The sequence below is a fragment of the Somniosus microcephalus genome, chromosome 3, assembly GCF_052327205.1.
Source record: "Somniosus microcephalus isolate GS21.2 chromosome 3, FLI_Smic_1.0, whole genome shotgun sequence".
Taxonomy (NCBI): Eukaryota; Metazoa; Chordata; class Chondrichthyes; order Squaliformes; family Somniosidae; genus Somniosus; species Somniosus microcephalus.
The window spans coordinates 313460109-313483302 of NC_140989.1; the positions used below are offsets into that span (position 1 = coordinate 313460109).

Genomic DNA, 23194 nt, shown 5'->3' on the forward strand with positions numbered 1-23194 from the left:
ATTATCCTGATCTTTTGACCCAATATCATTTCTCTGTATTAGTGATTCCTTCCTTTATTAACATAGCCACCCCACCTCCCCTTCCTTCCTGCCTGTCCTTCATGATCGTTAAATAACCTGGTATGTTTAATTCCCAGGCATTGTCACCCTGCAGCCATGTTTCTGTAATGGCCACAAGATCATACCCATATGTAGTTATTTGTGCCATTAACTCGTCTATTTTGTTACGAATGCTACGTGCATTCAGATAGAGAACTTTCAAATATGTTTTGTGACACTTAGTTCCTACTTTTGCCCTTTTTATTACTTTACCTTTTACTCCATACCTTCTGCCCCTTCCTGACACGCTCTGATTTTTAATTTCCCCACTGCTGCCTAAGTCTATGACCTTCTCTGTTGTCATTTTTATTATTTGCTCTCTAGGAACCTCCCCCCCCCCCCCTCAACTAGTTAGTATAAAGCCCTCTCTACAGCCCTAGTTATATGATCTGCCAGGACTCTAGTCCCAGCACTGGCCAAGTGAAGCCCGTCCCAACGGAACAGCTCCCTCCTGCCCCAGTACTGGTGCCAGTGTCCCAGGAAGCAAAACCCATTTCTCCCACACCAGTCTTTGAGCCACGCATTTAACACTCTAATTTTATTTGTCCTAGCCAAATTCGCTCGTGGCTCGGGTAATAATCCAGAGATTATTACCCTTGAGGTTCTGTTTTTTAATTTGACCCCTAGCTGCTCATACTCCTTTCACAGAACTGGCTTCCTAGTCCTAGCTACGTCGTTTGTACCAACATGGACCACGACAACTGGATCCACCCCCTCCCACTGCAAGTTTCTTTCCAGCCCAGAGGAGATGTCCTTAACTCTGGCACCGGGTAGGCAACACAGCCTTCGGGACTCTCTCTCTCGGCTGCAGAGAACTCTATCCCCCTAATAATACTATCCCCTACCACTACAACATTTCTATTTACTCCCCCCTCTTGAATGGCCCCCTGTTCCACGGTGCTGTGGCCAGGTTGCTCATCCTCCCTGCGGTCCCTGCTCCTGTCCCCACAGGGAGTAAGAACCTCGAACCTGTTGGACAAAAGCAAGGGTGCAGCTCCTCCAACACTACCTCCTGGATCACCGTACCTGCCTCACTCGTAGTCACACCGTCCTGTCCCTCACCATGGGCTACATCTGAATTAATTAATAGGTGTGACCACCTCCTGAAACACAGAGTCCAGGTACTTCTCCCCCTCCCTGATGTGTCGCAGTGTCTGAAGCTCAGACTCCAACTCGTCAACGCGGAGCTGGAGTTCCTGTAGCAGCAGACACTTGTCACAGACGTAATCACCGTGAGCCTCAATGGGGTCCACCGGCTCCCACATCTCGCAACAGTAACACATCACCTGCTCCATTCTATGTAATTAATTAAATTTTTTATTGTTAGTTATGGACACCCTCTGCCTGATTTTAGATGCTAGTATCCCCTTTAATTAATTGGATGTAAATTAATTCAATCCCTCTAATTACACCAGTTAAATGGTTTACCAAAAGTCACTCGGGCGGCCGGCCGCTTCAGGGGCGATGAGTAAAGGCGAGGTGGCTGAGGTAAGTAAAAGAAATCTTACCTTTCTTCTAGTTTTTTTTGCGGGTTCCTGCCCGTGATTGATCAGCCCGGCACTCTGCCTGAGTGTGCCGCGCTGCTGAAGTCTCCGCCCCGCCTGCTGCCGATTGCGCTCCAGGAAGGAAGTGCAGCACTTGATTTAGCGCTCCACTTCCTTCCTAGAGCGCAAAAACGAATTTTTTTAATGTTTAGAAACATTAGTGCCTGCTGCTAATTTTCTCAACTTCTAAAAGTTAGCGCCCCAAATGGGGCTATAATGAATTTCTCCCCCTTTGTTCGGTGTGCATAATGCGTTGCTTAACACTGGTAATGATCATGTTTCTGTAACCTAGAGGAAAGTGGATGGTCGGAAGGGGAAACTATCAGGCAGTAATTCAATCAAAGGATTCTGTCGTCATGTGAACCTTGACTGGATTGGAACCCATTAGTTTGTTGTTTATTTAATATGCATTTTAAGGATATTAGCTCATTTTAAACGTTATTTGAAAGTGCAGTGGCTGTTTTTGCTGTCTGTCGATAATCAGTATCGGATTATTTCTCCCTCCCTCGTCAAGAGTGTATTCGTTTCATTTTTTTACAACCGCATACTGCCAAAAGTAACCTTGGTGTCTTTCACAAACTAATTTTCTATAATAGCTTTGTGTATAATATTATAGAAAATAACTGAAGCCATTTCACAGTGAGAACTGTAATGGACTATTACACTATAATGATTTAGTATCACCTTTAATCCCTCTCCCAAAGAGGAGAAACAGAGTTCACAGCCCTAGATACCATGGCTTATAATAAGCTCTGTGTTGCAAGATTTACAGATAAATATTGTTCTTAATTTTTTTTTACAAATATATAAATTAAAGTAAAGGTTTTTTTTAAAGCTCCTGATGATCACTCCAATGTGTTAATATATCTGTAGTTATGTGTTCAGATATATTTGTGCCACACTCATTTTCTTTCTTTTCTACCAACAGGAAGATTTCTCTCCCCTTTCGTTAACCGATATCTGCTTGGATTTCTTGAGGGTGAATTTGAACAAGTTTTGTTGGGAAAGGACAGATGGCTCATTCTGCCTCAAGGAAGCTGTGGTGTTTCCACAAGAACTGGCAGATCGTCTGCTGCAGAAAATGTCCCTGAATGGTAAGACTGTTTACTTTATCTCTTTTTAAGTTGAGAAATCAAGAATTCTCAGCGGTAGATTATCTGGATATACTCTGGATATACTCACAATACAAGTACTATTTCCCCTTTCTCTCCCCACCCCCCTCCCCCCCTCAAAATATTGACATATCAGTCGATTTTCAACTATCAAAGGTTTGTGTGTAATATCACCAGGATAAATTCTTTCAAATTTGGGCCCCCTGGAATACTGTTAACTTGCATGCATGACCCTCTGAAATGACAGTGGGCATGTGGGATTGGGGAATTAAAGGATGTTTGCACAGCGGATCTGTATCCTCAACACTTCCCACCACCACCACCCCCCCCCCCCCCCCCCACACCCAAAAATAAATGGTTGGTGATCTTTTTAGCATCCCTTAAATGATTGATGCCACTGTGGCTTGAGAAATGTTTTCATCAAGAATAAGTGATTCTTATCTTTCCCTTTGTAAGCACACCAGCGCTGAGCTCAGGTGAGCCTAGTTTTAATGGTCACTGCAGTGCATTACATGATTAATCAGCTTCTAGCTGTGGACTTTATCCATTGCTTTTCATTTTGGTGCATTATTTTGTTCTGATTCCATTGCCCTGTTACACACTTATTGTTTGTGATTTTTGATAAAGGAAAAATACTGAGAGTATAAAGTTAAAAAGAAATTGCACAGTGATTTTATACTTTGCTGTAGCATCATTAAAAATAATAGTCTCTAAAAGTTTACTTTTAAATTAGTAAACCAGATGATAGTCTACATTGCAAATTTGAAGCGACTAAATTTTGCCGGGGGGACAGTAATGCTGTGAGAAATAAATGGTCTCTGTTCCTACTTATCCACTTTAAAGGAATATTCAGCATGAGCATCTAAGATGGATTTGTCCTTAAGTGCTGGTGTTGTGGGGGCAGGGGGAGAGAGAATATCTACCACTCCAGGAGGCATTTGATAAGGTTCCACATAAGAGACATATATTTCTGTGTTAGTATTAGTTGCAATGATTAGATGCTTCTCTAGTTGCTTGGCATGCTGCAGGCTGATTGATGTGAAGATGTACATACCACCTTGTCATGGTTAATTACTTGTACTCTTATTTCCTGGATCTTTTTTCATGTATGCATCTGGTTGATAATGTAGTTTTTAAAAAGTTCCCTGATTTGCTGCATTGAACATTTAAAATAGTAAAACTGCCCAGCATTATGTAGAGCCAGCAGTACATTATAAAAGATAAATGTTTTACAGCAGTAAATTTAAGTGCTTTTCTATTTCATTTGCTGTGGGAATGATTAAATGTGTTAAATTTACAATTTTTTTAAATATACAGAAATAGCAAGCATGTCAAATTTTGTGATAATTGGGATTCAGCTATTCTAGATATGACAAGAGCTTCTGTGAGCATTATAAAGATTCCTGGAGCACTAGGAATTTCAGAATCGCGTTATTTATCCTGAGATCTTTTGCTCTAGTCCATGCTGAGCAATGAAATCTTGGCTAGTTATACTGGATCTGCACTTATGTAGGTGCATGCACATATCTAAGGAGAGGGAAGATTAGTTACTTGCTTTTTTTCCCCCCACTCCCTTCTGGTTACCCTGCATGGCAGAGAACCGTTGGGTGGTATGAGAAGGCATAAGTACTGATGGGCAAGAGGTAAAAAGAATGTGTGTGCTGGTTTAGAGGAAAGGGGAATTTGGGCATGAGTCTGATGGCAGTTCATAATAGCAGTTTGTCTGAATCAACTATGGACCAGTGGATGTATTCCTCCTGTTCAGCACTTGTCCAGAGATACCCATACCCTCCAATCCCACCTGACTAGGGAGGGGATGCAAGAAGTAAATTTCTCCTCGTGTTTGTGCAATTTGCATGTAATCTATAAAATCAGTACAAACAGTGAAGCTCTATTCTATTACTCTATTTATGTAGCTTCAGTTGCTTAACATGGATTGTAGCATCAAACCTATGCTGAGGTAGTTTTGGTTCACGTGCTGACTCTCGGCACTTTATTTGGACAGTTTATACTAGCAAATGTGATTTCCGGGTAGATTGTATGGACCACAGTTTGCTGATTTAACCTAGTTACTGGAGAAAGCACCACTGTGAGAAATGGTAATATTAATCAGAAAAGAACAGAATGCTGCTTTCTGCACTTGAATATTTTGGTCGCAAATCTTTCATTGGTTATAGCTAAAAAGTTTTAACTAAAAATATACATAACTTTCTGTAGTGAGAAGTACAGCTAATAAAAGCACCACTATGAGAAATGGTAATGTCAATGAGAAATGTTCAACAAAATAGAAGAAACTTGGCGTGGAATTCCTTCCCAGCCCCGTACAGTATGTGTGAAAGATGTAAAAGAACGTCATCCATGAAGATGCTGCAAACACTCAGCACAGCAGGTCAGGCAGCTCCTTTGTCATGAAAGCTATGAAATACTGTCCTTAAGTGAAATAGAGCACCCTTAATATAGTTCTTAGGGAAAGTCTATCTGCAGCAGAAAACCACATATAATTGGCAATTATATTGCCTGTTTTGCTCATTGGATGGCTGTTGTGGGAAATGGAAAATGTTGCAATAGTATAGCAAACAGATGCTCATATGTTGGGGGTCAAGGCTTTTCCAGAAAAGTTGAGTGAGCTTTCCTGTGCAAAAGCTAATATTGGGTTCCAAAAAATGTTCCCTTCCTTCAGCACTGACATCCCTCAACTTGAGCAAATAAAATTCACCAAATTGTATCGGTTCACTAACCATTCTCTATTGTCTCTCTTTTTCTATTCTTACAACAGGTGTGCTCAATGAAAAGACGGTGGGAATTTTCCGCAGGAACGATCTGCTGCGCTTGAAGCGTGCTTGTATTCGAAATGCTAAACTGTCAGCAGTAGCATTTAGGAAAGCGTTCTGCCACCACAAGCTTATTGACCTGGATGCTTCTGGTGTAAATGCAGACATCACGATAACTGATATTGTAAATGCACTCGTCACAAACAAATGGAATCAACAGTACCTGCAGTGTCTTGTGTTGAATTCATTAACACTGTCTCTGGAAGACCCCTATGAGCGATGCTTCAGCCAGCTAACTGGCCTGCGTGTTTTAAGTGTTACCAACGTTCTCTTCTACAACGATGATCTTAGGGATGTCACTTCTCTTCCGAGGTTAGAAAGTTTAGATATTTCAAACACTTCTGTCACTGACATCACGCCACTTCTGACCTGTAAGGACAGGCTAAAATCCTTGACCATGCACCACCTCAAATGCCTGAAGATGACAACTACACAGATTTTAGAAATCATTAAAGAACTGGTGCTCCTGCAACACCTAGACATCTCTGACGATAAGCAGTTTACCTCTGACATTGCACTTCGGTTACTAGAACTGTCCGGCATACTACCTAGTCTTCGATCTCTGGATATTTCGGGCAGGAAGCACATCACAGATAAAGCTGTTCAGGCGTTTGTCCAGCATCGGCCTACAATGCAATTTATGGGTTTACTTGCTACTGATGCTGGCTATTCTGAGTTTCTTTCTGGAGAAGGGAGCTTAAAGGTTGGTTTTCCTTTATGCATATATTTTTCAGAATACAACCTTGGCTTTTATGCTTGGGAAGCTTTTGCACTCAATATGGGTTTATAAGTTACAGTAGTTTTCAATTCTGACCATTAGTTTGTGCTGAGGCCGCTGTCTCCATGTTCAGATCCGGTGGCTAATCGACAGTTCATAAGTTTGTGGCATAGTTTTTTTTTTACAGAATATTTCTATAAATCTCCACACTTGTAATCATTTTTATTTTGTCAGATTCTTAATCTCCTAATAAAGCAAACTCAATCGGGCTGTTAACTAATCAGTATCAATTTAATTAATTAGTTGTTAAATCTGACTTTTTATCAACATTTGGTGTGAAAAAACAATGGTCACTTTCTGAACAGTGGAGTCTGGATTTGATGTTCACCGCGCATGGAATTTAATTACCTGTACTGAATGATTATTTGACTAGGAAATCGTGCTTTTTTTGAACTATTAATTGATGTATTTAATGAGTCCTTTCAGAACCAAACATTGAATTGTTGAAATGACTAATTGTTACCACCTTTTAACTGTGCAAATGACATGATGTTTGGTTTGGTTTGAGTAGTCTCGCTCCAAGGCAAAGGGATACAAATCTGCGGATTACACCAGTGCGTCTCTTTCAGTTGATTCATTACTTATCTCCTTTTGTGTTTTGCCTTTTTTTTTGCCATGTAGAACAAAAGCTCCCAGTATAGTAACTCCTCGTGGTTGATCTACAAGTCAGGAGTTTGTAAGCCCATTTTAGAATTTATTTTCCACTTCTAAACGGTGAAATGTGTTCTTAGTTTCAGTTTTTTTTTTAAATGGTCAAGTAGCAGCTGATCAGGTTAGGAATTGCTGCAAGATGTTTTGACACTGGTATATATGAAAACCTACTTGAGTCTGAAATAGCCTCATCTCATCTGCAGTGATCAGTGGCTGTTTGTCATGTGCTGCATTTGCCCAAACTGTGATACAGAACTTCAGTGAAATAAAGCAAGCTATGTGCTAAAGATGCCATTTACGGTGCATTTAGGAATTAAATCAGTGCTCCTATTTAGGTGGTCAGCCCCTCATGTTTATGGATCCGACAGCTAATACTCTTTTATAACAACAGAAAATGCTGGAAAAACTCAGCAAGTCAGGCAACATCCGTGGAGAGAAATTTGGGTTGACGTTTCGGGTTTGACCCTTCTTCAAAACTGGAGAGAAAAGGAACTAGATCGAAGGCAGGGCTGCGATCGGACAAAAGAATAAAAGAACCAAAAGAAGTAAAAGAGATTAGAAGCTAGACGAGATGGTAATAGGCTGTGATTAGGTGTAAAGTGTACTGGCAGGGTAAAAGATAGCTGCCAGGTGTGAGAGAGAAACAAAAGGAAAGGGGGGGGGGAAGGAAAGGAGTGGAAAAATATAAGTGAAAATGAAATAGGGGCCGAGGTTATGATCTGAAATTGTTGAACTCAATATTGAGACCGGAAGGCTGCAGAGTGCCTAATCGGAAGATGAGGTGCTGTTCCTCGAGTTTACGTTGAGCTTCCGTGGAATAGCAAAAGGGTTAGAATACAGGAACAGGGATACCTTGCTGCAGCTGTACAGGGCACTGGTGAGACCACACCTCGAGTACTGTGTACAGTTTTGGTCGCCTCATCTGAGGAAGGATGTTCTTGCCATGGAGGGGGTGCAGCGGCGATTCACCAGGCTGATACCAGGAATGGCGGGAATGACCTATGAGGAGAGACTATGTAGTTTAGGGATGTACACACTGGAGTTTAGAAGATTGAGAGGGGACCTCATAGAAGTGTATAAAATTCTGACAGGTCTAGACAGACTGGATGCAGAAGGAATGTTTCCCTTGGCGGGTGAGAACAGAACTAGAGGACATAATTTAAGGATAAGGGCTAAACCATTTAGGACAGAGATGAGGGGGAATTTCTTCACTCAGAGAGTGGTGAACCTGTGGAACTCATTGCCACAGAGGGCAGTGTACGCCAGCTCATTAAATATATTTAAGAGGGAATTAGATATATTTCTACGGGCAAAAGGGGTTAAGGGTTACGGAGAGAAGGCGGGGACGGGATACTGAATTAAAGGATCAGCCATGATCTCATCGAATGGCGGAGCAGGCACGAAGGGCCGAATGGCCTACTCCTGCTCCTATCTTCTATGTATCTATGTAAGTACAAGAGGCCAAGGACGGTGAGGTCCGAGTGGGAATGGAGCGGTGAATTGAAATGACAGGCGACCGGAAGCTCGGGGTCACCCTTACGGACTGAACGGAGGTGTTCCGCAAAGCGGTCACCCAATCTGCGTTTGGTCTCCCCAATGTAGAGGAGACCGCATCGTGAGCAGCGAATACAGTATACTAGATTGCGAGAAGTACAAGTAAATCGCTGTTTCACCTGGAAGGGGTGTTTGGGGCCCTGGACAGTGGGGAGGGGGGAGGTATAGGGGCAGGTGTTACACCTCCTCCGCTTGCACGGGAAGGTGCCGGGCGAAGGGGAAGGGCTGTTTGGGGTGATAGAGGAGTGGACTAGGGTGTCTCGGAGAGCGCGGTCCCTGCGGAATGCTGAAAGGGGAGGGGAGGGGAAGATACGTTTGGTGGTGGGATCACTTTGGAGGTAGCGGAAATGCCGGAGGATGATCCGTTGAATGTGGAGGCTGGTGGGGTGAAAGGTGAGGACAAGGGGAACCCTATCGTGGTTCCGGGAGGGAGGGGCAGGGGTGAGGGCAGAGGTGCGGGAGATAGAACTGACACGGTCGAGGGCGGTGTCAACCACGGTAGAGGGGAATCCTCGGTTGCGGAAAAAGGAAGACATGTCTGAAGCACTGGTGTGGAAGGTGGCATCGTCGGAGCAGATACGGCGGAGGCGGAGAAACTGGGAGAATGGAATAGAGTCCTTACAGGAAGCGGGGTGGGAGGAAGTGTCGTCCAGGTAGCTGTGGGAGTCAGTGGGCTTGTAGTAAATATTGGTCGATAACCTATCCCCAGAGATGGAGACGGAGAAGTCGAGGAAGGGAAGGGAAGAGTCAGAGATGGACCATGTGAAGGTGAGGGAAGGGTGGAAATTGGAGGCAAAGTGAATGAAATTGTCAAGTTCGGGGCGAGAGCAGGAAACGGCACCGATACAGTCATCAATGTATCGGAAAAAGAGGTGAGGGAGGGGACCCGAGTAGGACTGGAACAAAGATTGTTCCACATAGCCCACGAAAAGGCAGGCATAGCTAGGACCCATGCGGGTACCCATGGCAACACCTTTGATTTGGAGGAAATGAGTGGAGTTAAAGGAGAAGTTGTTCAATGTGAGAACAAGTTCAGCCAAGCGGAGGAGGGTGGTGGTGGATGGGGACTGGACGAGCCTCTGTTCAAGGAAGAAGCGGAGTGCCCTCAGGCCATCCGGGTGGGGGATGGAGGTGTAGAGGGATTGTACGTCCATGGTGAAAAGGAAGCGGTTGGGGCCAGGAAACTGGAAACTGTTAAAGTGGCGGAGGGCGCCCGAAGAGTCGCGGATGTAGGTGGGAAGAGACTGGACAAGGGGAGAAAAGATAGAGTCAAGATAGGAAGAGATAAGTTCCGTGGGGCAAGAACAGGCTGAAACGATGGGTCTACCAGGGCAGTCCTGTTTGTGGATCTTGGGAAGGAGGTAGAAGCGGGCTGTGCGGGGTTGGGGAAACTGACCCTTTCTCCCGCTTGCAGAATTCCCATTCTACCTGGACCCCTCCCCCTGGCCTCTTACCCTCTCTAGATCTTTTCATCGCTAACTGCCGCCGTGACATCGGCCGTCTCCATTTCTCTGCTCCCCTCACTCACTCCAACCTACCTCCCTCTGAACTTGCAGCACTCCATTCTCTTAGATCCAACCCTGACATTGTCATTAAACCCGCTGACAAGGGTGGTGCTGTTGTTGTTTGGCGTACTGACCTCTACCTAGCGGAAGCTGAACGCCAACTCTCCGACACCTGCTCCTACCTCCACCTGGACCATGACCCCACTACCGAACATCAAACCACCGTTTCCAAGACTGTCACTGACCTCATCTCCTCTGGAGATCTTCCCCCCGCTGCCACCAACCTCATAGTTCCCCAACCCCGCACAGCCCGCTTCTACCTCCTTCCCAAGATCCACAAACAGGACTGCCCTGGTAGACCCATCGTTTCAGCCTGTTCTTGCCCCACGGAACTTATCTCTTCCTATCTTGACTCTATCTTTTCTCCCCTTGTCCAGTCTCTTCCCACCTACATCCGCGACTCTTCGGACGCCCTCCGCCACTTTAACAGTTTCCAGTTTCCTGGCCCCAACCGCTTCCTTTTCACCATGGACGTACAATCCCTCTACACCTCCATCCCCCACCCGGATGGCCTGAGGGCACTCCGCTTCTTCCTTGAACAGAGGCTCGTCCAGTCCCCATCCACCACCACCCTCCTCCGCTTGGCTGAACTTGTTCTCACATTGAACAACTTCTCCTTTAACTCCACTCATTTCCTCCAAATCAAAGGTGTTGCCATGGGTACCCGCATGGGTCCTAGCTATGCCTGCCTTTTCGTGGGCTATGTGGAACAATCTTTGTTCCAGTCCTACTCGGGTCCCCTCCCTCACCTCTTTTTCCGATACATTGATGACTGTATCGGTGCCGTTTCCTGCTCTTGCCCCGAACTTGACAATTTCATTCACTTTGCCTCCAATTTCCACCCTTCCCTCACCTTCACATGGTCCATCTCTGACTCTTCCCTTCCCTTCCTCGACTTCTCCGTCTCCATCTCTGGGGATAGGTTATCGACCAATATTTACTACAAGCCCACTGACTCCCACAGCTACCTGGACGACACTTCCTCCCACCCCGCTTCCTGTAAGGACTCTATTCCATTCTCCCAGTTTCTCCGCCTCCGCCGTATCTGCTCCGACGATGCCACCTTCCACACCAGTGCTTCAGACATGTCTTCCTTTTTCCGCAACCGAGGATTCCCCTCTACCGTGGTTGACACCGCCCTCGACCGTGTCAGTTCTATCTCCCGCACCTCTGCCCTCACCCCTGCCCCTCCCTCCCGGAACCACGATAGGGTTCCCCTTGTCCTCACCTTTCACCCCACCAGCCTCCACATTCAACGGATCATCCTCCGGCATTTCCGCTACCTCCAAAGTGATCCCACCACCAAACGTATCTTCCCCTCCCCTCCCCTTTCAGCATTCCGCAGGGACCGCGCTCTCCGAGACACCCTAGTCCACTCCTCTTCACCCCAAACAGCCCTTCCCCTTCGCCCGGCACCTTCCCGTGCAAGCGGAGGAGATGTAACACCTGCCCCTATACCTCCCCCCTCCCCACTGTCCAGGGCCCCAAACACCCCTTCCAGGTGAAACAGCGATTTACTTGTACTTCTCGCAATCTAGTATACTGTATTCGCTGCTCACGATGCGGTCTCCTCTACATTGGGGAGACCAAACGCAGATTGGGTGACCGCTTTGCGGAACACCTCCGTTCAGTCCGTAAGGGTGACCCCGAGCTTCCGGTCGCCTGTCATTTCAATTCACCGCTCCATTCCCACTCGGACCTCACCGTCCTTGGCCTCTTGTACTGTTCCACGGAAGCTCAACGTAAACTCGAGGAACAGCACCTCATCTTCCGATTAGGCACTCTGCAGCCTTCCGGTCTCAATATTGAGTTCAACAATTTCAGATCATAACCTCGGCCCCTATTTCATTTTCACTTATATTTTTCCACTCCTTTCCTTCCCCCCCCTCCCCCCTTTCCTTTTGTTTCTCTCTCACACCTGGCAGCTATCTTTTACCCTGCCAGTACACTTTACACCTAATCACAGCCTATTACCATCTCGTCTAGCTTCTAATCTCTTTTACTTCTTTTGGTTCTTTTATTCTTTTGTCCGATCGCAGCCCTGCCTTCGATCTAGTTCCTTTTCTCTCCAGTTTTGAAGAAGGGTCAAACCCGAAACGTCAACTCAAATTTCTCTCCACGGATGTTGCCTGACTTGCTGAGTTTTTCCAGCATTTTCTGTTGTTATTTCGGATTTCCAACATCTGCAGTATTTTGCTATAATACTCTTTTATGTTCACTGTGAGTAGGTCTCTTAACATTGGTAGACCGTGAGGGTGGTTTTTCACATTTTCTGACACTCCAGCGATATAGTACACTGGGATTTGAAACCAGTGGAGCCATTTAGCATGCAGTCTGGCTTCTGAGTCCTTTTGCTATCCCCTCCCTGCCTTCATAAAAGTGAGAGGTATGTGTGCTGAGGAATTGAACAGTTCTTTGTTTTATACCCAGTGTCTGCATCTAGCCCATGTTTGACATGACCTGGTGCTTGATGCAGTGTAAATCTCCCATCACGATGCCCAAATAAATTGCATCCTTGATGTGTGAATTTTCCATTTCTTACATTGGCCAGCTTTGTGACCTTTGAGTGAGGTTATGTTAAAAATGCTATTGATGTTGATTTACGGCCTGTTTTATGCTGTGATGCGTGCCCACTGGGAGCATGGTTAAGATGACATGAACTGTTGCAACTAACCGCAAGAGAGAAGGGTTTAATTTTAAAACTCTGGGCTGCAGGCAGACCCATATCCCTGAAGTGAAAGGCTGGTGTGCTTGGTCACTTAATCTAGTCCATTACCTTTCAGGCTTAACACTTTTGTTCTATTTTTATATTGTATTTTTTTTCAAAAACGTTATTTAATTGTTCCTACTGTTAGTGGTTTAATTTAATGCAAGTGAAAAATGTTCTTTATTGGTATGTTTCCTTTAGAATTGTGTTGACTTCATTTTGCCATTCAAGCATCTTCAGTGTACAAATGAGCACTGCTAAATACTTAAATGTGCGTATACATTTACTATAGGTAGAGTATCTGGGAAAAATGGCTTTGGCTTCTTATCTATCCACCACGTTGCTTTTGGAGTTCCCTGAGAAGAGCTTAGGGACTTTGCCAAAGAGGAACAATCAAAGGAAGTGTTCTCCCTGACCTGCTCCCATACACCACCTTGTCTAGGGGGGAATCTGGTTGCAGGTTATTTGGGCAATGAGTGGTTTCTGGTCAAGGGAGAAAATGGTAAAATTCAGTACCCTTGGAAGAAAGGAGTGCCGAGATGCATGTGCTGTAGGTTATGCTTCAGGTATTTTCCATGTAAACTAATCCAGAGAATCTCAAATTTCCATTTACTTAAATACATGTGACTGCCTGTTAGTAAATAGGACGTCACAGAAAACGGGTGTCACTGAGGCAGCAGTGACTTTTTTAGAGCACTCTGAGATAAAACAAGATAAAAGCCCATCTCCTTCCAAGAGGATCCTAAATACATAAAGAATTTACTTCTTGTGTTCTTATATTTTTTCAAACAGCTTTTAGTGGTCAACAACAGCAGCTTAGATGGACAGTGAGTCCAATTTTGGGTTGTGTTATCTCTGTCACAAATTTAGTCAAAGGCTTGCAAAAGTTTCTCTCTCAGAAAAGCTGATTTTTTTTAACCTGTGAGCACTTGATGCCAGCAAAAGACCAAGAACCAGTTTTTCTTAAGGGAAAAAGGTTGATGCTGCTGAAATTTGCTTCAGTAACTTAGGCTATGGAGAGAGCTAATAGACTTGATCTTCATCACTTTGCATCTGTGTTCACTATGGAGAAGGACGATGTAGACATAGAAATCGGGCAGGGGGACTGTGATATACTTGAACATATTAGCATCGAGAGGGAGGAGGTACTAGCGGTTTTAGCAGGCTTAAAAGTGGATAAATCCCCAGGCCCGGACGAGATGTAGCCCAGGCTGCTGTGTGAGGCAAAGGAGGAGATTGCAGGGGCTCTGACAAATTTTCAGAACCTCTCTGGCCACAGGGGATGTGCCAGAGGACTGGAGAACAGCTAACGTAGTACCATTATTCAAGAAGGGTAGTAGGGATAAACCAGGGAATTACAGGCCAGTGAGCCTAACATCAGTGGTAGGGAAATTATTGGAAAAAATTCTGAAGGACAGAATTAGTCTCCACTTGGGAGAGGCAAGGATTAATCAGGGATAGTCAGCATGGCTTTGTCAAGGGAAGATCATGTCTGACCAATTTGATTACATTTTTCGATGGGGTGACTAGGTGTGTGGATGAGGGTAGTGCAGTGGATGTGGTATACATGGATTTCAGTAAGGCTTTCGATAAAGTCCCGCATAGGAGACTGGTCAAGAAGGTAAAAGGCCATGGGATCCAGGGTGCCTTGGCACATTGGATCCAAAACTGGCTTAGTGGCAGAAGGTAGAGGGTGATGGTCGAAGGTTGTTTTTGTGACTGGAAGCCTGTGTCCAGTGGGGTACCGCAGGGATTGGTGCTGGGTCCCTTGCTGTTTGTGGTCTACATTAATGATTTGGATGTGAATGTAAAAGGTATGATCAGTAAGTTCGCAGATGACACGAAAATTGGTGGGATGGTAAATAGCGAGGAGGGTAGCCTCAGTCTGCAGGACGATATAGATGGGTTGGTCAGATGGGCGGAACAGTGGCAAATGGAATTTAACCCTGAAAAGTGTGAGGTGATGCATTTTGGAGGGACTAACAAGGCAAGGGAATACACAATGAATGGTAGAACCCTAGGAAAGACAGAGGATCAGAGGGACCTTGGTGTGCATGTACATAGATCCCTGAAGGCAGCAGAATAGGTGGGTAAGGTGGTTAAAAAGGCATATGGGATACTTGCCTTCATTAGCCGAGGCATGGCATATAAGAGCAGGGAGGTTATGATGGAACTGTACAAAACGCTGGTTAGGCCACAGCTGGAATACTGTGTGCAGTTCTGGTCACCACACTATAGGAAGGATGTGATTGCTTTGGAGAGGGTGCAGAGGAGATTCACCAGGATGTTACCTGGGCTGGAGTGCTTCAGCTATGAAGAAAGACTGGACAGGCTGGGGTTGTTTTCCTTCGAGCAGAGAAGACTGAGGGGGGACCTGATTGAGGTGTACAAAATTATGAGGGGCATAGGTAGGGTAGATAGAAAGGAACTTTTTCCTTTAGTAGAGGGGTCAATAACAAGGGGGCATAGTTTCAAGGTAAGGGGCAGGAGGTTTAGAGGGGATTTGAGGAAGAACTTTTTCACTCAGAGGGTGGTTGGAACCTGGAACTCACTGCCTGAAAGGGTGGTAGAGGCAGGAACCCTCACAACATTCAAGAAGCATTTGGATGAGCACTTGAAATGCCATTGCATACAAGGCTACGGACCAAATGCTGGAAAATGGGATTAGATTAGACAGGGCTTGGTGGACGCGATGGGCCGAAGGGCCTCTTTCTGTGCTGTATAACTCTATGACTATTTAGCAACTGTTACTTGGAGTGGTATGTGTGTATCAGGTGAGGGCTGAATTGGGCTTGACTGTGATGACCCCATGGTTAAATAGTCTGCTAATGCTCACTGTTTGGGCTTTTGCGACGAATGGCCATTGGGTGAGGTGACATTATGCAAAATGATATCGCTGTGACCTGGCATACTTGAGAGAAAGGGATGGGGAAAATGTTTCTTTTTTGTAAAAAAAAAAGTGTGACGACAACGACAAAATGGACGACAAACCACAGGAGGAGATATTTGGAGGGGTGACACTTTTGCTAAACATTGGTGTTCTGCCATGGCTTTGCTCGCAATAAGTCACAGGATACAGTATATTCAAATGTGGTCCGCTACTCCTGACAGAATTTGTCTGGTGCCGAGGTCGATGCCGGGTGATCCATCCGTTTGGTACAACTAAGTGGCTTGCTTGGCCATTTCAGAGGGCAGTTAAGAGTCAAGGCGAGTGAGGTGGAGAGCGTTGGGGTGGGAATTGCAGAGAATAGGACTTGGATGACTGAAAGCATAGCTGCTGATGATGGGACAAAGGGAGGGGGCTGTACAAGGGCCCGAGTCAGAGGAATGCAGAGTTCTGGAGGAGGTTAGAGATATGGTGGAGCAAAGCCATGATGGGATTTAAACACATGAATGAGAATTAAAAATTGGGGGAATGGAAGCCAGTCTAGGTCAGCAAGGATAAGGGTGATGGGTGAGCATGACTGGTGTGAGATAAAAAGAAAGACAAACTTGCATTTATATAGCACCTTTCACGACCACCGGACATACCAAAGTGCCTTACAGTCAGTGAAGTGCATGTTGAAGTGTAGTCACTGTTGTAATGTGGGAAACGTGGCATCCAATTCACACACACCAAGCTCCCACAAACAGCAATGTGATAATGACCAGATAATCTGTTTGTGATGTTGATTGAGGGATAAATATTGGCCAGGACACTGAGTCTCATAGAGTTATACAGCACGGATAGAGGCCCATCGTGTCCGCGCCGGCCATCAAGCCCTGTCTAATCTAATCCCATATTCCAGCATTTGGTCCGTAGCCTTGTATGCTATGACATTTCAAGTGCTCATCCAAATGCTGCTTAAATGTTGTGAGGGTTCCTGCCTCCACAACCCTTTCAGGCAGTGAGTTCCAGACTCCAACCACCCTCTGGGTGAAAAAGTTCTTTCTCAAATCCCCTCTAAACCTCCCGCCCTTTACCTTGAATCTATGCCCCCTTGTTATTGACCCTTCTACTAAGGGAAAAAGCTCCTTAGTATCCATCCTATCTATGCCCCTCATAATTTTGTACACCTCAATCATGTCCCCCCTCAGCCTCCTCTGCTCCAAGGAAAACAAACCCAATCTGCCCAGTCTCTCTTCATAGCTGAAGCGCTCCAGCCCTGGTAACATCCTGGTGAATCTCCTCTGCACCCTCTCCAAAGCGATCACATCCTTCCTGTAGTGTGGCAACCAGAACTGCACACAGTATTCCAGCTGTGGCCTAACCAGTGTTTTATACAGCTCCATCATAACCTCCTTGCTCTTGCCTTCATTAGTCGAGGCATAGAATATAAGTATCCCATATGCCTTTTTTACCACCTTATCCACCTGTTCCGCCGCCTTCAGGGATCTGTGTACTTGCACACCCAGATCCCTCTGACCCTCTGTCTTGCCTAGGGTCTTACCATTCATTGTGTATTCCCTTGCCTTGTTAGTCCCCCCAAAGTGCATCACCTCGCACTTTTTTCCGGGTTAAATTCCATTTGCCACTGTTCCGCCCATCTGACCAACCCATCTATATCGTCCTGCAGACTGAGACTACCCTCCTCGCTATTTACCACCCTACCAATTTTTGTATCATCTGCGAACTTACTGATCATACCTTTTACATTCATATCCAAGTCATTAATGTAGACCACAAACAGCAAGGGACCCAGCACCGATCCCTGTGGTACCCCACTGGCCACAGGCTTCCAGTCACAAAAACAACCTTCGACCATCACCCTCTGCCTTCTGCCACTAAGCCAGTTTTGTATCCAATGTGCCAAGGCACCCTGGATTCCATGGGCTCTTACCTTCTTGACCAGTCTCCTGTGCGGGACTTTATCGAAGGCCTTACTGAAATCCATGTATACCACATCCACTGCATTACCCTCATCCACACACCTAGTCACCCCCTCAAAAAATGTAATCAAATTGGTCAGACATGATCTTCCCTTGACAAAGCCATGCTGACTATCCCTGATTAATCCTTGCCTCTCCAAGTGGAGACTAATTCTGTCCTTCAGAATTTTTTCCAATAATTTACCTACCACTGATGTTAGGCTCACTGGCCTGTAGTTCCCCGGTTTTTCCCTACTCCCCTTCTTGAATAATGGTACTACATTAGCGGTTCTCCAGTCCTCTGGCACATCCCCTGTGGCCAGAGAGGTTCTGAATATATGTGTTAGAGCCCCCGCAATCTCTTCTTTTGCCTCACACAGCAGCCTGGGATACATTTCGTCCGGGCCTGGGGATTTATCCATTTTTAGGCCTGCTAAAACCGCCAATACCTCCTCCCTCTCGATGTTAATATGTTCGAGCATATCACAGTCCCCCCGCCCTATTTCTATGTCTACATCGTCCTTCTCCATAGTGAAAACAGATGCAAAAAATTCATTTAGAACCCCTCCTACATCTTCCGGCTCCACACACAGATTGCCACTTTTGTCCCTAATGGGCCCTATTTTTTCCCTAGTTATCCTCTTACCCTTAATATACTTATAAAACATCTTAGGATTTTCCTTTATTTTGCTCGCCAGTGTTATTTCATGGCCCCCTCCTTGATCTCCTAATTTCTTTTTTAAGTATCCCCCTGCACTTTTTGTACTCCCCTAGGGCTTCCTCCGTCTTTAGCCTTTTGTATCTGCCAAAAGCCCTCTTTTTCCTAATCCATTCTCGTATATCCCCTGACATCCAAGGTTCCCTGTGGTTTTTGGAACCACCCTTGACCTTTACGGGAACATGTTGCCATTGTATGATCTCAATCTCCCTTCTGAAAGCCTCCCATTGCTCCGATGCGGATTTTCCTACAAGTAGCTGATCCCAGTCTATTTTGGCCAGATCCTGCCTTATCCTATTAAAATCGGCCTTCCCCCAATTTAGAACCTTTATTTCTGGCCCATCCCTGTCCTTTTCCATGACCACCTTAAATCTCACCATATTATGGTCACTGTCACCAAAGTGCTCACCTACTAGCACTTCTTCCACTTGGCCGGCCACATTCCCTAGAATTAGGTCCAGTACCGCCCCCTCTCTTGTAGGACTTTCTACATGCTGGCTCAAAAAGCTCTCCTGGATGCACTTTAAGAATTCTACACCCTCTGAGCCTTTCACACTCTGACTATCCCAGTTAATATTGGGGAAGTTGAAATCCCCCATTATTATTACCACATTTCTCTGAGATTTGCCTACATATCTGTTCCTCTATCTCCCCCTGACTCTTTGGAGGCCTATAGTACACTCCCAGCAAAGTGCTTGCCCCCTTTTTGTTTTTAAGCTCCACCCATATGGCCTCATTAGAGGACCCTGCTAATATATCATCCCTCCTTACTGCAGTAATTGACTCCTTAATTAATATTGCGACACCCCCTCCTCTTATACCTCCCCCTCTGTCTCGCCTGAAGATTCTGTACCCCGGAATATTGAGCTGCCAGTCTTGCCCTTCCCTCAACCATGTCTCCGTGATAGCAACAATATCATACTCCCATGTGTTTATCAACACCTTCAGTTCATCCACCTTATTTGCAAGACTCCTTGCATTAAAATAGATGCCATCCAGCCTTGCCCTTATATATTTGCCCTGTCTACCAAGCTGACTTTTTTTCTCTATAATTGGCAGCACATCACCCCCTATTTCAGCTCCCCTCTGTATCCCATCCCCCTGCCAAGTTAGTTTAAACCCCCCCCCCCCCCCCCCCCCCCCCAAACAATGCTAGCAAACCTCCCCGCAAGGATATTTGTCCCGCTCTGGTTCAGGTGCAACCCGTCTGACTTGTACAAGTCCCACCTTTTCCTAGAAGCAGGCCCAGTGATCCAGGAAACGAAAACCCTCCCTCCTGCACCAACTCTTTACTCCCCTGCTCCTCTTCGAAATAGTGCCATGGGACCTTTTACGTTCACCTGAGGGAGCAGACGGGGCCTCGGTTAAACATCTCATCTGAAAGACGGCACCTTCAACAGTGCAGCATTCTCTCAGTACTGCACTGGAGTGTCAGCTTTGAATTTTGTGCTCATGTCTCTGGGGTGGGATATGGGCAGCACAGGATGAGATGATGTTTCTGGAGGGTGGAGAAATGGAGGCCAACCAGGAGAGCTTTGGAATAGTTGAGTCTGGCGGCGACAAAGTCAAGGATGATGGTTTCAGATGGACTGAAGCAGGGGCTGATGCGAGCAATGTTACGGAGGTGCAAGTAAATAGTCTCTGATTGAGAAGATTATGGGGTCGGAAGTTCAGCTTGGGGTCAAATAGGACCCAGTAGATGAAATATGTCTATTTAACCTGAGACAGTGGTCAGGGAGGGGGATAGAATCGGTGACAAGGTTTTGAGTTTGTGATGGTGTCGAATATGATGGTTTTGGTCTTCCCAATATTTAACTGCAGCTTATCTGATACTGGAGTAAATCATGGAGTTGTGGTAAAGATGGGCACGGATTTGGGAGACGACAACACATTCAAGGACTCGGCCTGGAAGAATCTTTCTAGGTTGATCGGCAACCAAGATATTACTGCAGGAAACTTTGTGCTATCTGGCACCGACGGGACCGAGCTGTTGCCGTTCCCTCAAAACTGCCGGACATACCAGCGCTAATGTTGAAAGATACAGAAGCTTCTGAGCTCCGTATCTGTCAAACCCAACAGCTTCTAAACAGTCCAAGCGTCTCTGTAGCTTAGCAACAGCTTCAGCAGACCTTGCAGGGCTTGACTGTTGAGGAAAAAAGCAATGAGAAGAAAAAAAACCTAACGAAAACGGCTCCTGTTTTTTGCCGGTGGCTCGAGCATTCCGGACAGTTAGCCTCCGGATAACACACAGTTTCCTGTACTTCAGAAAGTGTTCTGTACTTTGTTTTTGCAGAATTTTTCAAAGCATTTGTGTCTTTTTTTTAAACTTATGAGTTTTGAAAATTAGAAACTATTAAGTGTGCTTGGAAGAAACAAAACCCAGAAATAATGCCTGTAGACTGATGGAACAGTAACTTTGTATCCATACTTTGTTACATCATAAAAGATGAATAGCTTTTAACGGTCACATAGTGGCTTATGAAACGTTATCTCTAAGTGGTAAACTGCAACTTTTGCCATGTTTAAGTCACTATCATTGAGCAGTCCCTTGCTGTAGTTTGTATTTACTGCATGCAGCTGCTATAATGACAACTTTAGGTATCTTCTGGAGATCAGTGAGTGCTGTGGGAATGATGCAAGAATGGTGCCTTTAGTAGTGAATGAGTTAAAATGAGGTTACTGCATTTATGTGGGGTGGTGGAAGGGAGAGAAAATTCACTTACTGACTCATCAAAAACACATTAGTAACTCTTCCCCTCATTTTGCATGTGAAAGGTTTCGGGAGAAGCGAATGAAATACAGATCTCTGAAGCTCTTCGTCGCTACAGCGAAAGGGCCTTTTTTGTAAGAGAAGCATTATTCCATCTTTTCAGTCTCACACACAGCATGGAAAAACCGCAGCCGGAGTTACTGAAGGTAAATGACTACATTTAAACTGACTCTTGCACTGCAATGTTACCTATAGAAGTATCAAAAATGGTTCCGTGACCTAGAAGTCCACCACTAATTAGAGTATGCTATGATTGTACCATGCTACATTTGATTCCTGTGTACATGGAGCGGTAATGCAGTGCATGTGGCACAGAGAATAGAAATAATAAGTTTGCATTGCATAATCTTTTAGGGAGAATTCCTGGATCCTCCAGTGGTTCAATGTCAGTATTTACTGGCCAGTGTGGTGTCGGTAGCAAAGCTAAATTGCTCCTGCCAGTAGCACTTGGGTCACGCCCACAATTTTGCATTAACTGCATGTGTAGGTTTCCTGTTGTTGCTGAAACTGCCTTGCATTGCAAATGGGGCAAATTCTTCAAGTGGAAAAGATCTATCTTTATGAAACGTCTTCCATTAGAAGCAAAATATAAAATTGACATTACCTGGTGTCAGCCAGTGTGATAGTACAAGCGCACAGATTGACCTCCATGCTTATGGGCTAGCCAGGATTCTAACTCCTGATTTATATACAATAATTTTTTTAATATTTGTTCTTGGGATGTGGACAGCACTGGAAGGCTGCATTTATTGTCCATTAGTTGCCTAAGAAGGTGGTGGTTTGGCATTCTCCTTGCTAAGGTAGGCCTGCTGTTGGCCCTGGCATGCCCATCTAGGCTCTCATTGAGCCAGTGTATTTATTGCCACTACAGATGGCTTGCATGCTGGTACACAACACACTGGTTCCTGTGTCAGTTGAGTCTATAAAACCTCTGAACAGAGATGAGTCACTTGCTGCTGGAAGTGAAACTTGGAGGGCAAGGCACTGTTCAAGTATTTCAGACAGGGAATTGCGCATAGCTTGGGAGTGAAGGATGAATCTATTGAGGGTGAAAATCAAGCCAAACATGTTTTAAAAAGCTGGTTACCATTGCTTGAATTTCATTTTTATTTCAGCTTGTGGTCACCGGAATGAAAAACCATTCTACAAACTTACCAGTGCAGCTTGCTGCTAGCGCATGCGTATTCAACTTGACAAAACAGGATTTGGCAGCTGGCATGCCTGTGCGCCTTTTGACGGAAGTGACACGCCTCTTGCTGAAAGCCATGGAACATTTTCCCAACCATCAACAGGTAAAGAGCAGAGAATGCTATATAGCACAGATAATCCACAGGCATTACTATGTGTTTGCAAGCAGTCAACCATCTCAAACTTTGCCTTACATTAGACTACCTAGCTCAACACATTGGTTTCAGTTTAACAAATGAGAAGTTAATGCAGTGCAAGTTATTCTGACCTACAAGTCAACTATAGAAGTGTAAAAAAGTAGCCATGATTGTTTCTCCCCAAGAAAATGCTGGCTTGTCTAACACGATTGAGACATTAGCTCTGTGAACATGCAATGTAGTTGATGAATGGAATGCCAATCAGGAAGATACCACTTAAAATTGGAATTAGTAATTGGGAAAGTCTTAAATTTGTGCTTGGCTATATGAAGCCTAACTGCATTTAATCTGTCTTTGACCTGTGTTAAAACAAAGTTGTTCTGTTAATGCTTGTGCAAATCAAAATCTCCAATTTTAGGAGTTACTGCAGTTTTGCTACATTTGTTACAAGACCATACTCTTGCCTGATTCAAAGACCCTGTGCTAGCATTAATATAGCCAAGTGATAACAACTGGATTTATGCTTTTCATAAAGCCTGTATAAATACTTTAGTGCAGACCAGGAAATGAAACATACTTTGTTAACTGCAGTTTCTGTTTCTGTGTATAAGTAAGTACTAACTTATCTCTGCCTGTTGATTAAGGACTCTTACACTGCCCTCCCACTCTGGGTCCCATCCACTGCCCTCCCA

The 23194-nt window shown here is 45.0% G+C and overlaps 1 protein-coding gene across 2 annotated transcripts in view; it reads left to right on the plus strand.

Annotated features, from left to right (window-relative positions):
* zyg11 (zyg-11 family member, cell cycle regulator) overlaps nucleotides 1–23194 on the plus strand; it is an 84844-nt gene that overhangs the window by 15241 nt on the left and 46409 nt on the right. For both annotated transcript variants that reach the window (XM_085982969.1, XM_085982970.1), the window contains exons 2-5: nucleotides 2572–2737; nucleotides 5532–6289; nucleotides 21183–21323; nucleotides 22293–22469. In XM_085982969.1, coding sequence (XP_085839095.1) covers nucleotides 2572–2737; nucleotides 5532–6289; nucleotides 21183–21323; nucleotides 22293–22469 — 1242 coding nt within the window. The remainder of the gene's footprint in view (nucleotides 1–2571; nucleotides 2738–5531; nucleotides 6290–21182; nucleotides 21324–22292; nucleotides 22470–23194) is intronic.